We start from the raw sequence: 14960 nt of genomic DNA, 5'->3' as shown, positions 1-14960 counted from the left end.
GACGGTTGTCAGCCAGAACCTGGGCCTGCCATGCTTCCTGGGGCCCTGGACCCCTGCAGGCCGTCTGCTGGGAGCTCTGAGGGGGTGGTTCTGGTCGTGTGTCTGTCTCTAAATGGTGCCCACTGGGCAGCCATCCCGGCGCTGTGTCTGTGTGGCAGTCTTGCTCCTGGGGCTCTGTGGTTCCCAAAGGTGCCTGACGGGAGCAGCTCTCTCCACCGCCTTCCCACTTCCCAGCTGAGCCTCGGCACTCTGGTCCCCTCTCGTGGTCAGTGGCCGGCCTGGGCCGGCTCACACAGCCATAGTGCAGCAGGTGGGCGGGCAGGGTGCCACTCAGCAGGTGGTCAGGGCCGAGTGACAGGAGTTGGCCCTGGCCTGTAAGTTCCTGCTCCCCGTGTGGGGAGTAACACGCTCAGTCGTTGCCTCTGTCAGATTCTGGGAGACTGGAGCGGCAGCGTGAGGACTCGGCGCTTCTCCGCCAAGAGCAGGAGGACTCTGCGCAGCGGCTGAGGGGCCTGGAGAAGCAGTGCCGCATGGCGCGGCAAGAGAAGGAGGACTTCCACAAGGTAGCTGGGCATCTTGAGTCGGGAGGGGTGGGACGGGGCGCTGTGTGAAAGACCCCCGTCCGCCAGCTGCCTGCGCTAAGTGGGAGTAGGAGCCCCACCTTGGGCTGTTGCCACTCCAGCCATCTGCAGAGGTGACAGCGACATCTCCCCCATGTTAAAAGAAAGAGGGGATCAGAGAATGCCAGGATTTCCCTTTTTTCACAGCGTCCCTCGCTGCCCCCCTCCCCAGACTGCCCTGGGGGCTCTCTTCCCTCTCTCTCGAAGGGCAACAGCGGTGGGTGTTAAAACTGGGGGAACCTCCACTATCACTTTATAAAGCTACCTGCACTGAACAAGTCAGGCTGTTTGTGCAAACACTCTGCTACTGACTTGTCCCTACCCTGAAGTCATGGGCCCTACAGCCTGTGACTTCCCTGAAACATACCCTGCCCTCACACCCATGCCACCCACAGCCACCCTCCAGGACAGGCTGGGACTGCCCATGAGTTTCCAAGACTGACTCGTCAGGAGCAGAAAGCCCACCTTCTCCCTCAGGGCGCAGGTTGTCCAGGCGGCTCACCTCACAGTTAGCAGCCCAGTGCACAGCCCCTGCCCCCGGCTCTTCCTCCCCAGACTGGCAGGGTTTCACATCCAAGTTGTCTTTTACCACCAGCGGAATGTACTGATGGTTCCTGGGTGGGAGTCACCCAGTCAGATAGACAGCTAGCCCCTGAGTAGCAGGTGCTGGAGGAAGTGGGCAGCAGGGAGGCCGGGGTGGCCAGTGCCACATGAGGAGGCGGCAGGGTGTGCCTAGTGAAGTATTGAGCACTCTGGGATTTAAGCTGTGTGCGTTCCGTGTATCGTGTTCTTCAGGGGTTCTACGGGACTGTCCACGTCCTGGACTGGCCCCCAGGACTGGGTTGGTGGCCCAGGAGAGATCGGGCCATCTTCCAGTGGCCAGAGAGGCCTTTCTGTGTGCCAGGTGGGCCCTAGCTGCTGGGCCAGGTTGACCTGGTTGCCTGTGGCTCGCTGGGGGCTGGGCATGGTCTCTGCTGAAAAAGTGGACACTTGACTGTCATCTGTATGGCTGGCTGGCCTTGAGGCCATCCTAGCCTCCTTAGAGTGGACGCTCCTCGTGCATAATTCCTTCTCTTCAGCAACTAGCAGAAGCTTCTGAGCGGATCAAGTCCCAGGCCAAGGAACTGAGAGACGCCCACCAGCAGCGGAAGCTGGCGTTGCAGGAGTTCTCCGAGCTCAACGAGCGCATGGCCGAGCTCCGCTCCCAGAAGCAGAAGGTGTCGCGGCAGCTGCGAGACAAGGAGGAGGAGGTGGAGGTGGCCATGCAGAAGATGGACTCCATGCGGCAGGAGATGCGCAGGTCGGAGAAGTCCAGGAAAGAGGTAGCGGTCCTGATGGAGCGGGTCGGGTAGTGAGCAGGGCTGAGCGTGGGGAGGCGAGCCTGCATCACGTCCGCCCACCTCACCCGGGCACTCCTCTTGTGCTTGTCCCACCTCCCCTCTGTGGATTCGGGAAGAGAGCTTCCTTCTCAGAGGCAGGGGAACTCCAGAAAGCCCACCTGGTTTTCGGAGCGCCCTCATGTAGCAGGATTGCACCATGGCACAGCACCTGCCACCCATGAAGGTCATGGGCATGGACGAGATGCCGTGCCCCTGCCTTGGGTCAGAGGTTCTGGAACTTCTGGTCTCGGGACTCCCCGACACCGAGGACTCAAGTCCCCACACTCATTTGACCATCGTGTTTCCGAGGCTGTGAGCCTCGCAAGAGCAGATGGCCTCATCTTCCTCCCGCTGAGCCCCTGGTGGGTTTGAACTGCTGACCCTGTTAAACAGCTCAGTCCTTAGCCCAGAGCTCCTTTGGAAACGCTGGTGTAGACTGTCTATATATACACTCTGTACACTCCACATCAGAATTGAGAATGAGAGCAACGTTTAAATCATACTCTGATTCATTTAAAACTTGCAACACTAAACTCGTGTTTTAGATAAAAATAGTTGGGTAGGTTTTTGTTTGTTTTGTTTTGTTTTGAAAACAGCTATTTTGGAAAAACCGTATTTAGTGAAAACAGCTAAACGCTTTTTTTTTAACATGTCTCCTGTTTCTTTCCTGTCCGGCCGGCTCGTAAATAAAGTTCCACGAGCCCGGCTTCCGCCCCCTCTGAGCGCCGGGCAAGCTGTCGTGTGAGGCCAGGCCGGGCTCGTGCCCTGTGGTGCTCACCAGGAGGCCCGGTCCCGGCCATGTCTCTGAGCTCGGAGTTGGGTCTGTAGCCCTAGGACGTTGTTGGTTGTGCTGGTGCTTCCAGGAACGAGCGCCCTGTGGGGACGGGCTGGCCGAAGGCTGGACAGTGCGTCCACTGCAGGTCCTGTGGGGAGCGCGGGACCGTGGCACTGGCTTCTGGTTGTCACTGTTGGCCCCTCTCCTTCTCACAGCTGGAAGGTCAGCTGGAGGACGCCGTCGCCGAGGCCTCCAAGGAGCGCAAGCTCCGGGAGCACAGCGAGAGCTTCTGCAAGCAAATGGAAAGTGAGCTCGGGACCCTCAAGGTAGCGCTCGGCTCGCCCCTCCTTGGGCACCGGGGGAACAGCTTTCTTCCACCGACTCTCAGGGTGCCGCAGTCTCGAGTCCCCTGCTTGGCAGGCCCGCTTTCACCCCAGGGGGTCTTCCAGACAAGGCTTGGGCACATGGGGGCACCCGTTTCACTGTTAGACCAGTTGGCAGTGGCCTTGTTGGGTCCTATCTAGTAGACTCCGACTAGAGGGTGGGGTGGGGCTGCCCCTAAGGCTCCCTAGGACGGCCAGGCCTCTCTCCTGCGGCACCACACCCAGGGCTTGAACCATTGTCCGCACAGTGTCACTACACTTGGGGCTCCTTTTGTAAACGGGGCAGTGAGGCCCACTGCGTGGCCTCCTTTTTTGCTGGGTTTCTGTATCCAGCACAGGGTCTGCTTCTGAAACACCCTTTAGCACTCACCCCTACTCTTACCATCGGAACAAAATCAGGCTGGCCCCGGGCCAGGTTGGGGCTCCGGAGAAGCAGACAGGGAGACTGGCTGAGCGAGAGGAGCGGGCTGTGCCTGCCTGCGGACTGGCAGGAGGTGCAGCCTCAGCTCCCTTCACTGAGCCTCAGGGTGCTCACGTGGAACTTGGGGATCACGGGCCTCCCCTTCCCTCCCACCTGCAAGCCCATTGCCTTACCCGGGCCTCAGGGCTTCCCTGTGTCTGATGCTCCCCATCCACCTGTGGCCAGCACCGCCCCGCTCCCTGCTCTCTGCTCTCTGCATGCCTCAGGCCAGCTCCCCCTGCAGCCCCTCCACATGCACAGGGGCCAGGCGGGGGTCCTCTCGTTCTGTCAAATGCACCCCTGACCCGAGCTGGCCCCACTGCTCCTCAACCCAGTGGCCCCCTGGGGTCTGTCCCCAGCCCGCACTCCAGTGCAGGTCAACATGAACCGGGTCATAGGGTTGGCTGTCCCAGTTACTTCCTGATTCACCCATCATCAGTCCCTCCTTTGTCACGTGGAGCAGAGGCTGGAGAGCCCAGGGCAGAGGGCATGGGAGCCGAGGCAGCCTCACAGACTGCAGCCACGTGGTGTTGCATGTGGCTGTGCTCGGCCATGAGGACTAAAGCCAGGCCATGTGGGCAGGACTCTGCAACCCAGGCAGCGCTGGGTGTTCCCTGGGCAGGGTGGGCACCATCCCCCCTAGACCAACCAGAGGCCCACTAGTCACTGGGTGCCGGAGCCATCCCTCTGAGAGCTGGGCGGTGGGCGGGTTAGCGCAGCGCTGCACGTGTGGGGTCGGCTCCTCGCAGGGCGCGTGGCTGACCACCGTGGTGTGTCCCAGACGAAGCAAGGGGGCCGGGGGCCCGGGGCCGCTGCGGAGCACCGTCAGGAGCTCTCCAAGATCACGTCGGAGCTGGAAAAGAAGGTGCTGTTCTATGAGGAGGAGCTGGTCAGGCGCGAGGCCTCCCACGTGCTCGAGGTGAAGAGCGTGCGCAAGGAGGTGCACGACTCCGAGGGCCACCAGCTGGCCTTGCAGAAGGAGGTCCTGATGCTGAAGGACAAGCTGGAGAAGGCCAGGCGGGAGCGGTGAGCTGAGCACGGCCCTGGCCACTGCAGCCCGCCCCTAGGGGACACCGGCACCCACCCAACTGGGCCCTCAACACCCCTGTCCTCCCTCCTCAGGCACAACGAGCTGGAGGAGGCCGTGGGCACGATGAAGGAGAAGCACGATCGAGAGCGAGCCGTGCTGTGTGAGGAAAGCAGGAAGCTCACCGTGGAGAACGAAAGGGTACCGCCAGTCTTGCATCCCCACCCCGTACCTCACTCCTGAAAGGGCTGTGACGGGCTGGGGTGCCTGCTCACCCCCTACCCATTACTGACCTCGTCAGCGCTCTCAGTTTAGATTCAGATTTAAATGGCAATGCAACATAATGGAGAGCCTATCAGAACCTCACGAAGGTTTGAGGCAGCATCCCAGAGCTGCAGGGGGACTTGGCCCTGTGACCGCGCCGGCATCCTACTCAAGGGCCACCGAGTATAATGCTTGTGTGGAAACGGTTGCATTTCAGCTCTGTGCCTTTGTGGACAAGCTCACAGCCCAGAACAGGCAGCTGGAGGACGAGCTGCAGGACCTGGTGGCCAAGAAGGAGTCCGTGGCCCACTGGGAAGCCCAGATCGCTGAGATCATTCAGTGGTGAGTGCCCAGGCTGACCAGCCGGGCCCAGCAGCCACCGGCTCACCTGACTGTCTGGGCGGGAGCACGGCTCTCAGGATTGTTCCCCTGATACCCACCGTCTGGGCAGCAGTTTGTCCTGCGGGCATCGCAGTGCGCTAGCCGCAGAAGGCCAGTGCCCCATCTGGCCAACAGACTGGACCCCTGCAACTGATTGGCCCCTGTGTCCTGCTCAGGGGCCCTTGGTTGCAATGTGCTGCGTAGCTGGTATTCGGGTGTGGTGTGAGCCTGGCAGGGGCACCATTGTCGCCTCAGCTTCCCTCCCTCCCTCCCCCCAGGGTCAGCGACGAGAAGGACGCCCGGGGCTACCTTCAAGCTCTCGCTTCGAAGATGACTGAAGAGCTGGAGGCGTTGCGGAGCTCCAGCCTGGGCTCCAGGACGCTGGTAGGTTGGCTCTGGGTCTCGGGAAGAGTCTGGAGGCCAGGGACGCGAGCCCCGGGGCCGTGGCCAGGATGTCTGGAGTACTCGTGGTTCAGTCGTCGTTCCGATGGGTCCTTCCGAGCTGTCTGTGATGGAGACGTGAGTCTGTCTCCAGGGTGGGCCGCCACGGGGCCGCTCTAAGAATCGAAGACGAATAACACAAAACGTTCTGCCAGGGGCGACAGGCGGGCAGCGCCCATCGCTGACCACGGCACCAGACCCGTCCCGCTCGCCACCGGCACTTTGCTCTCATCCAGCTTGCTCTCTCCTTCCTGGAACGAGGCTGAAGACTCAGGGAGCCCCACGTTATTAAAGATGTAGCTGGATTTAACTTGGCGCCTAGACAGTATGTGTGGCTGCAGCTCCTGCCCTGTGCCCGATGGGCCGGGACCACCAAACCACTGCCTTCGAGGCGATTTGGAACCCTTGCCGCCTCGGAGAGCTGACAGACTCCACGGTTTCTGAGGCTGTAAACCTTTACCGGAGCAGGAAATCTCGTCTGTCTTCACCACGACCTTGTGGTTAGCCGTCTGCCGAGTGACCACGGCACCACCAGGGCTCCCAGTCACAGCCACCTGGTACACTCCCTGGCTAGCTGCGCAGCTTGTCCCTGAGCATTCCCATCCTTAAACATGCGAACGCGTGGTCCCATTGAAGAAGGACACAGTGTGTTCTTGGCGCCAGAAGTGCACGCCATTCTCGTCCATCAATTGAGGGACACCAGTCAGAACAGTTAGCCGCTGCTTGTTTTCATTCCTCTGTTTCCCTGTGCTGCTGTCGTTGGAGGCCCCCACCGCCGTCCTCACAGCTGTGGTGTGAGCCCACTGTGCTGTCCACTTTGTCCAGCGCCTTCTCTTTTCCTGCCCTTAACCAAGCACCTGTCCTCCTCCAGGGCCTGGTCCCTCCTGGCTTGCCGTCCCTGCTTGTAAGGAGCACTCTGCTCCCTACTCCTCGGCCAGCTCTCGTGTGCACCAGGTGATTGGAAAGACCTGAGCCAGGCACACCTCAGTCCTCAGCGTGACAGCGTTGCTCCTGAACCCATCCCAGCGGTCCCGGGTCACTGTGACACGCTTGCCGACAGTCTTCTCTTGGCTGTTGTAGACAGAGAAGTCTGTGTTCTCAGCTGTGTTCAGAGAATGAACGGGCAATCTCCCAGGAGGGGTTCTCCAGCCTCCTCAAAAGTGTATGAGACTCACTGCCACTCCCCCTGAACGCTGGGCGATGATGGCAAGGCGGGCTTCCCCCAGGGGCCTCCCACTGCGCTCCCCCTTCCTGTTGTTTCCATCTCTCACCCTTGCTCAGCAAGGTTGACGAGCGGTTCTGCGGCTTGTCCCCCAGGACGCCGAGAAGGCAGAATGCTCCGAGACACAGGAAAACGAAGCCGGTGCACGAAGGGTCTTGGGTTGTAGAGTCAGTAGGCCGCAGGGACAGTGGCCCTCGCCCATGTGTGGGGGGCATCACATGGCGTCTTGGTAAGGGCCTCGGTTGGCTGAGCCATCGTGCGTGCCCCACCCTCTGCAGGACCCGCTGTGGAAAGTCCGCCGCAGTCAGAAGCTGGACATGTCTGCCCGCCTGGAGCTGCAGTCCGCACTCGAGGCCGAGATCCGGGCCAAGCAGCTGGTGCAGGAGGAGCTGAGGAAGGTCAAAGACGCCAACCTCTCCTTTGAAAGGTGTGCTGGGCCCTGGGGGGAAGGGAGGGGAGCCGGGCTGCGGGGCCTGGGACCAGTGTGGCCTCTCTGACCCCCGAGACCAGGGTGCAGCCTCGGGGGAGCTGGCTGAGGCCTGGGTATGTGCACCGACCCAGCCGTCACCGTGAGCCTTCACTCGGCAGCTTGGGTTTTCCCGTGATGCCGAGCTCACGTTTAAACAGAGGCTGGAGATGGCACGAGGGGCCTGGCCAAAATGCCGTAGGGATGCAGCTATGCGGGCTGCCAGCCCCGTGCCACCTTCCCCCTCGCACGTGCACCTCTTCCCAGACACCCAGAGCCTGCTGTGCTTCTTTTCAGCCAACTGAAGGGTTCCGAAGCCAGAAACAGAGAGTTACAAGAAGAGATGGAAAGTCTGAAGAAAAAGATGGAGGAAAAGCTTAGAGCCGAACCTGGTAAAATCCCAGATCCTGAGCTGCTGCTTTCCCCCCCTCCCCCCTCTCCCTCTCCCCTCCCCACGGCCAACGAGGGCGTTTACATATCAGGTTGTCGTTTTTGCTTCTGCTTCAGTACCCCTCCAACCCTCCCCCTGGTTGCCCCCGTCCCTGCTCCACTCCTTCTCCGCCAGCTCCCTTTGAGAACACTGTCTCCCCTTCACCCGTGGTTGCCATGACACTTGGTTCTTGGCTCTATGAAGCTGTGATAGGTGTCAGAGAGGAAATCAGGAAGCAAATCCATCCCACCACAGCCCCTCCCGCCATCCCCTCTGCTCAGAGCAGAGTCGGCAGCAGTGTGGAGCGAGCCTTCATGGACCGAAAGGCAGCTTGCATTTTTCACTCCGAATTTTCCCTCTGGGTCCTTGACTCACTGGAAAAAGACCAGGCAGTTAGCATTTTTCTTGATTTTTCCGAAGTGTTCTTCACGTATCGAGGATTAAGGCCCTCGGGAACGTACGTTCCGATGTTTTGCATGTTGTTTTGGGTCTTTTGATGTTGCCTACAGCGCGTGTCTGTCGGTTTGAACCCTGCCAAGCAAGTGTCTGGATGTTTGTGAGTCCGTCCCTCTGCCCTTGCCCTCTGGAGTCAGCACCCAGCTCCTCCCTCCTGCAGCGGGTCCACTGGGTGTGCTCCAACACTTGGGCGCTGCTGGGCCTGGCGTCATTCCCTCGTTGGCCCATTGGGACTCCTCTGAGTGTGCAGGGTGGGGTGCACCCAGCTTGATCCTTCTCCTTACGGCGGCCAGTCCTTGCCTCCGACCTCAGGTGTCACTTTTGTCAGGAGGCTGTGTTTGCCCCCATTCCCAGTGGTCCTGCACCAGAGACTTGATCTGAGTCCCGCAGGCTTCACACGGAAGTCGTTCCACACAGGCCCCATCACCACAGCATCCTGACGGATTTCTTAGGCTTCCCTGCATTTTGGAGCGCCGGGGGCATAGTAGGTTATGTGTGGGGCTGCGAATAACCGCAAGGCCAGCTGTTTGAAACCACCAGCTGCTCCACTGGAGAAAGATGAGACTTTCTGCTCCCACAGAGAGAGAGTTACAGTGTCAGAAACCCACAGTGACGGCTTCACCCTGTCCTATGGGGTCTCTGAATCAGATTCTACTCAACTCAATGCAGGGAGTTTGGTTTTGAGACATTTCCTGAGGTTTTCTTGCCTGGTTATGCTCAGGTGCGTGAGTAAACATGTATGTGTAACCTGGCGTGCGCCATTTCAGCCATGGTTGCAGGGACCATTCCGGACACTAATTACACTCACAGGGTCCAGCCGTCACCACTCTCCACTCACACCCGTGTCCACTCTCCTCATTGTGAGGACACACACCAGGTCACCAGTTTCTGCAAGTGTGCAGTGCAGTGACGCAGACCACAGCCTCCTGTTAGCAGCAGCGTCTCCACCCAGGGTTCCAGCTGCCAAGTCACTGTTGCGAATTCCATCCCTGTCTGTGGCCCTGGAGCCGTTCCCCGTGCTCGGGGCAGACGGTCTCCACTCGCCGCGGTGTGTTCAGTTGGTTTGTTCCTTCATCGCCTGTTACAGAAACTCGGGACCCCTTAACAGCCCCATCCCCTTCCTCTCCAGCTCCCGATCACCACTCGTACACTTCGGGCTCTCCGTCTCTGCCGGTTCCACAGACTCGGCACTGGACAGTACTTGTCCTTCAGCGTCTGCTTTTCTCACCTGAACTTCTTAATGATCCCTCGGGATGCCATTTCCTTGGTGGCTGCACAGCGCTTCGTGGGTGGCAGGCCGCAGTTAACCCATGCCCTCACTGCCCGCCGGCACCTCTGGGCAGTTTGAGTGGAGCTGCACGCAGGGCTCCTGTGTCGGCTGTTGGGGTCCCTGTCCCCCCTTTGGGGTGGGGGTGCTCCTGCGGGTCTGGCAGAGAGCTTTGTGGTCAATCACCGTGTCCGTCTGGCTCCAGGGAAAGCCTGATGGTCAGTCCCCTTCCTTGGGTTCTTCCTGAGAGCGAGGTGCCCTGACGTCGCCTTTGTCTCTCTCAGGGCTGAAGCTCCCAGACTTCCAGGACTCCATTTTTGAGTACTTCAACAGTGCGCCTCTTGCGCACGACTTGACGCTTAGGGTAAGTTGTCGTGGAAAAGAAAGCCACAGGTGTTATGAGGTTGCAGCCGGGTCGTGTGGTGTGACCACCCTGCGGGCTGGAGTCACACCACACGTGGTCCCTGGCAGCTCTGCCTCTCCGGCCCGGGCTGAGCTATGGACGAGAGGAGGCCGAGTGAGGTGTCTGAAGTGCTCCCGTGGCCAGCGGCCAGCGTCATATGTGCTGGCCGTCACCTGGAGCACACACACGGGCACACGTGTAGGGGTACACATGCGTAGGGGCACGCATTAGGGAGCACACGTGTAAGCCACACACACATAGGGCACACGTGCTTCTGTGACATCAGCAGCCTGCAGGGACAAGGCGGGCGGGTGCCGCTATCGGAGCCTTTTCTCGCGGCATTTGCATCAGGTGGACATTGCTGCCACATTCGCTGGGAGAGCAGGTGCGTCCTGGCTCCTGGGGGTGAGCCCTGTGCCCCCAGTGGAGTCCTCCACCATGGAGGTGACCCAGCCGCAGACCGAGGCTGACCGTGGGAGCCAGGTGTAGGTCAAGTCACTTCTGAGGATGACCCAGGGGGACACGTCCCTTCACAGCCAGAGTAGCAGAAGGCTGAGAGGGTGAGGATGGGTCCTACCTGTGGCAGTGAATGAGGTGTCACCCACTCAGAGCACCGCCCTGGGCCACCACACAGAAGCCTGTGTGCTCCCGCACCCCTCCTCCTTTCTCTCTCCACAGACGGCCTCTACTGGGGACCAGGAAGCCCACACGCCAAAGCCAGAAGTGTCACCGTCCATGTCTGTGCCCTCGGGTGTAGATCAGCAAGAAGTAAGACCCACCCCCCGGGGCTGGAGGGTCCTCTGGATGCTCCCTCACCCCAGGGGCCGCGCCCATGTCCTGCAGCCAGAGCTACACCGTCCTTAGTTTCAGGGTTGCCCTAGGCCTGTCAGCAAGGTTCCCAGTGCACTCAGTCAAGGGGCAGGACTGTTCACGGTAATAGGTGCAGAGAGCAGACTTCCCAGCAGGCCCCGGGCCTGGGTCATTGGCACTCACCTGCTGCTTGTCCCTCAGGACCTGGCTCGGGGCTTGCCCAGGCCCGCTGCCGCGCCACTGCCCACCACACCAGCCCTTGCCCTCGGCGGACCCAAGGTAGGCCCCGCCCAGCCCCAGTCTACTCCCCCCACGTCTCTGCCCAGTTCTTTCCCTGACATCTGCACGTGCGTGCACGCAGCGTGTGTGGTCTGCAGGCGGGCGAGTGTGTGCCAGCTGATGGTAGCCTCTCTCTATTTGAGCGCCCAGGCTGCCCGCTGCCCCTTTCTCTCAGCGTGCACCCAGGGTGGGGGTGGGACGGCCCTGAGGGGCAGGGACGGTAAGCAGGTGGCTCTGTCGCTGTGTGTGTTCTTTGTGCTCCGGAGGACCGAGGGCCCACCACTGGCAGCTGAGGCCTTTGCACTTAGAGCGTTGGAGTCAGTAGACTGGTGGTATTTACATCACGGGGGTTCCTGGTTGTGAAATAAACTGTGTCCCCACTCGCCACCAGCTCCCTTGCATCTCGCACGCCTCAGATAGGGCTGGCTGCCGCCTCTGCAGCTGCTTGTGTCTGAGCTCTGCGCACGCGCTGTCATTCACGGGCGACTCGCTTTCCCACACGGCCTCCCGCCCGGGTCCATGTGCGGCTGCATCACAGTGTGTCTGCTAGCCCACTCCGGGTGGCTTCCCCACCAGCCCTCGGGCCCCCTGGTCGTCTGTGTCCTGGAACCCGCCTGTGTGGCCCCGGCCCCTGAGCAGGGCTCACCTTGCTGCTCTGCCCCTGCTTCCAGCCGAAGGCGCACCAGTTCAGCATCAAGTCCTTCCCCAGCCCCACCCAGTGCAGCCACTGCACCTCGCTGATGGTCGGCCTTCTGCGGCAGGGCTACGCCTGCGAGGGTGAGTGCCGCTGCCCCGCCCTCCCACCGTGCTACTCAGGTTGGCGAGTGGTCAGCCAGCCTGTGGGATGTATCCTGTCCCCCACATGCAGGGCCTGGCTTGTCTGAGCCCCCTCCTCTCTCACCCAGGTTGGTGGGGCGGGGGCGGGTCGGGTCGCATGGTAGCAGAATCTCCTGTCGTTCACTCTGAGCACGCTGGCTTCCTGCCAGGACCTGCAGCAGGCATGGGACCTGTCCCTGCCCAGGGGCAGCAGGACACCCCGTGAGAGGGACCCCCCAATCAGTCCAGGAACTGATTTGGGCAGGTTGTCACCCCTCTGTGATACCTGCAGTGACTGGGGTGTCCCCCCCAAATGCAGTGACTGGAGTCCCCCCTTCCAGGTGCCCATAGTTACTGGGGTCCCCCCCAAGCGCCTTCAGTGACCATCCACCCCCAGGCGTCCACAGTGATGGGTTCCCCCTCCCAGGCACCTGCAGTGACCGGTGCCCGTGGGAGCTGGTGGCTCACATCACGTGCCCTCCTTCCCTGCCAGTGTGCTCGTTCGCCTGCCACGTGGCCTGCAAGGACAGTGCCCCCCAGGTCTGCCCCATCCCCGCTGAGCAGTCCAAGAGGCCCCTCGGGGTAGACGTGCAGAGAGGCATCGGGACCGCCTATAAAGGCTACGTCAAGGTAGGGGTGTAGTGGGGGGGGGGTGGCGTTTCTGCCACTCTGCTTGGTGCCCTGGGGCCTGATTGCCCCCAGACCCCAGTGCCCACAATCACAACTCTGGGGCCATGAAGCGGCCCTGGAACCAGGCTTCTGAGGCCCCTCACGTATTGGTGGGGCTGACCTCAATGCACTGGAGGTCAGTTGGGGAGACTCCCTGCCCACTGAAATGTGGCTTCTGCTGTGCAGGTCCCGAAGCCCACCGGGGTGAAGAAGGGCTGGCAGCGGGCCTTCGCAGTGGTCTGTGACTGCAAGCTCTTCCTGTATGACCTGCCCGAGGGGAAGTCCACGCAGCCTGGCGTGGTGGCCAGCCAGGTCCTGGACCTCAGGTCTGTGGGTGGTGTGGGCCAGCTAACGCTCCACCTGTGGCTAGAGGGAGACCTGCTGCACACTGGGACTCCAGCCCGTCTGTGCCTCCACGTGCCTGCGTGTGGGTGTGAGAGGGGCGTGTCTGTGCTCGTGCGTGCACCTGTCAGTGAGGACGTGGGGGTGTCCGCACACGAGGCTGCATCACGAGCGTGCCCTGCGCTGTCCTCGCGTCTTCTCTCCACAGGGACGAGGACTTTTCCGTGAGCCCAGTCCTGGCTTCAGACGTGATACATGCTACACGCCGAGACATTCCTTGTATATTCAGGGTATGGTTTCCCTCAGTTCTTATTATTTGTTAGAGACCATTTCCTTCCATCATTTGAAAAATTGACACTGTGTCCCGGGAGCTGAGCACAGTCACAGCTCTGCTCTCCCTGATACAACCCCCACCCCCACCCTTCTGTCCGCGGGACTCTTAGCACTGGGGGTAGACTCGCTGGAAGGACCACAAAACACGTGGCCTGGCTGAGCACTGCCCAGCGTGGGACCAGCCAAGGGCTAGTGGCAGCTCTGCCAGTGTGTATGCTGGCCTTTGTGGGTTGGAAGCAGGCCACCTGCACCCCTGTGGGAATTTCACAGGCAGTAAAATCTGGGACTTAGCACCAAACCAAGTCTGTGGGGGCCGACGGTGTGGGAAACAGGCGTTTGGGAAGGAGCCGCCCGTGAGGAATGGCCCGTGGGCACGCGTGGAGCGTGCTGGTGTGTGTCACCGGCCTCTGCTGGGCACAGTCTGGGGTCTGTGTGTTTCCAGGGAACCAGTTCAGTGGATTGCTGGTCCTGGGTTTGGCAGGAGCAGAGTTAGTTACAGCCCAGGTCTCCCTGTGCCTGGGAGCTGGCCTGGTCCTTCTTGCTGTCTGTTGATGAGGAGCCGGCCGGCGTGCAGCTCTGACGTCCCGCCCCGCCCTGCCCTGCCAGGGTGTGTGTGGGCCACTGTCTGGAGGCTTCCCAGCAGGCTGTGGGTGCTGCCTGGCCCAGTGCATCCGGTCATCTCACGGCTGTTCTCTTATCTGTTTTGTTTCCCACTGTGAAGGTGACGGCCTCTCTCTTAGGTTCACCTTCAAAGGCCAGCTCACTGCTCATCCTAACAGAAAACGAGAATGAAAAGAGGAAGTGGGTTGGGATTCTCGAGGGCCTCCGGTCCATCCTGCATAAGAACCAGCTGCGGGGCCAGGCCGTGCACGTGGCCCAGGAGGCCTACGACAGCGCACTGCCGCTCATCAAGGGCGCCCTGGCAGCTGCCATAGTGGGTAAGACCTCGCAAGAGGACAGTGCGCTGGGCGGGCGGGCCACAGCAGCCTGGGTATCCAGGTGGACACACTTAGCCTCTCACGGAAAGGTGGGCACCTCCCGCCCCTGGGCACACCTGCAGTTGGCTGTGCCTCTGAGTGAATTTGGTGGTGGCTGGCGCAGGTAGATCACGACTCTCCCTCTCCTGCTTTTACAGATGGAGACAAGATCGCCCTTGGCTTGGAAGAAGGGCTCTATGTCATCGAGCTGAATCGCGATGGTGAGGGAGCCAGGCCGGCAGTCAGAGTCACCCGTAGACAGGCACCCGAGGGAGAGGCCATACCGAGGGAGGGAAGACTGCTGGCGGGAAGGGGGCAGGGGGAGCGTGCCACGGGTATTTGCCAGGGGGCGGACACGGGGGACTCTCACAGCTTAGTGTGACAAGAGAGAGCTCAGCAGGGCCTCGGCAAGTCCTGGGGAGGGGAGGGATGGGGCCGGGTCCCAGAGGAGGTCTAGTGGGGGGTGCTGTGCAGAGTAGCTTCTCCTCATGGGCTCAGGTGAGGTCAGACAACTGTAACCTTGTATCCCAGGGCCACATGTGTTCACAGAGAAAGGACCCTGGGAGACTGGCCAGATGGTGGGTGGGGGGCCACATGGGCAGAAATGCTTTCAGAGAGCACCCCCAATTTCCCAAGTGCAGATTAAGGGGTGAGGCTGTGCATCTGTCCTTCAGGGCCGCACACCTTGCCTGCCCACGTGTCCCAGACTCGAACAGCCAGGCTGCCCAGGGAGGGGTGAGGATAGTGGGCAGAGGTGTGC

General features: G+C 61.0%; 1 protein-coding gene across 1 annotated transcript in view; it reads left to right on the top strand.

The window, feature by feature from the left end:
* The window catches only part of CDC42BPB (CDC42 binding protein kinase beta), a 90154-nt gene that overhangs the window by 68483 nt on the left and 6711 nt on the right, over positions 1-14960 (top strand). The window contains 18 exon segments of the mRNA XM_004698786.2: positions 430-563; positions 1700-1942; positions 2990-3100; positions 4399-4643; positions 4740-4845; positions 5126-5250; positions 5568-5673; positions 7231-7379; positions 7716-7810; positions 9856-9935; positions 10653-10742; positions 10986-11063; positions 11735-11840; positions 12373-12509; positions 12735-12874; positions 13099-13180; positions 13945-14161; positions 14359-14421. Of these exon segments, the coding sequence (XP_004698843.2) occupies positions 430-563; positions 1700-1942; positions 2990-3100; positions 4399-4643; positions 4740-4845; positions 5126-5250; positions 5568-5673; positions 7231-7379; positions 7716-7810; positions 9856-9935; positions 10653-10742; positions 10986-11063; positions 11735-11840; positions 12373-12509; positions 12735-12874; positions 13099-13180; positions 13945-14161; positions 14359-14421 (2307 nt within the window).

The sequence above is a fragment of the Echinops telfairi genome, unplaced genomic scaffold, assembly GCF_000313985.2.
Source record: "Echinops telfairi isolate 266 unplaced genomic scaffold, ASM31398v2 ScPeMD7_18;HRSCAF=68, whole genome shotgun sequence".
Lineage (NCBI taxonomy): Eukaryota > Metazoa > Chordata > Mammalia > Afrosoricida > Tenrecidae > Echinops > Echinops telfairi.
This window is presented reverse-complemented; position numbering and strand designations above follow the sequence as displayed.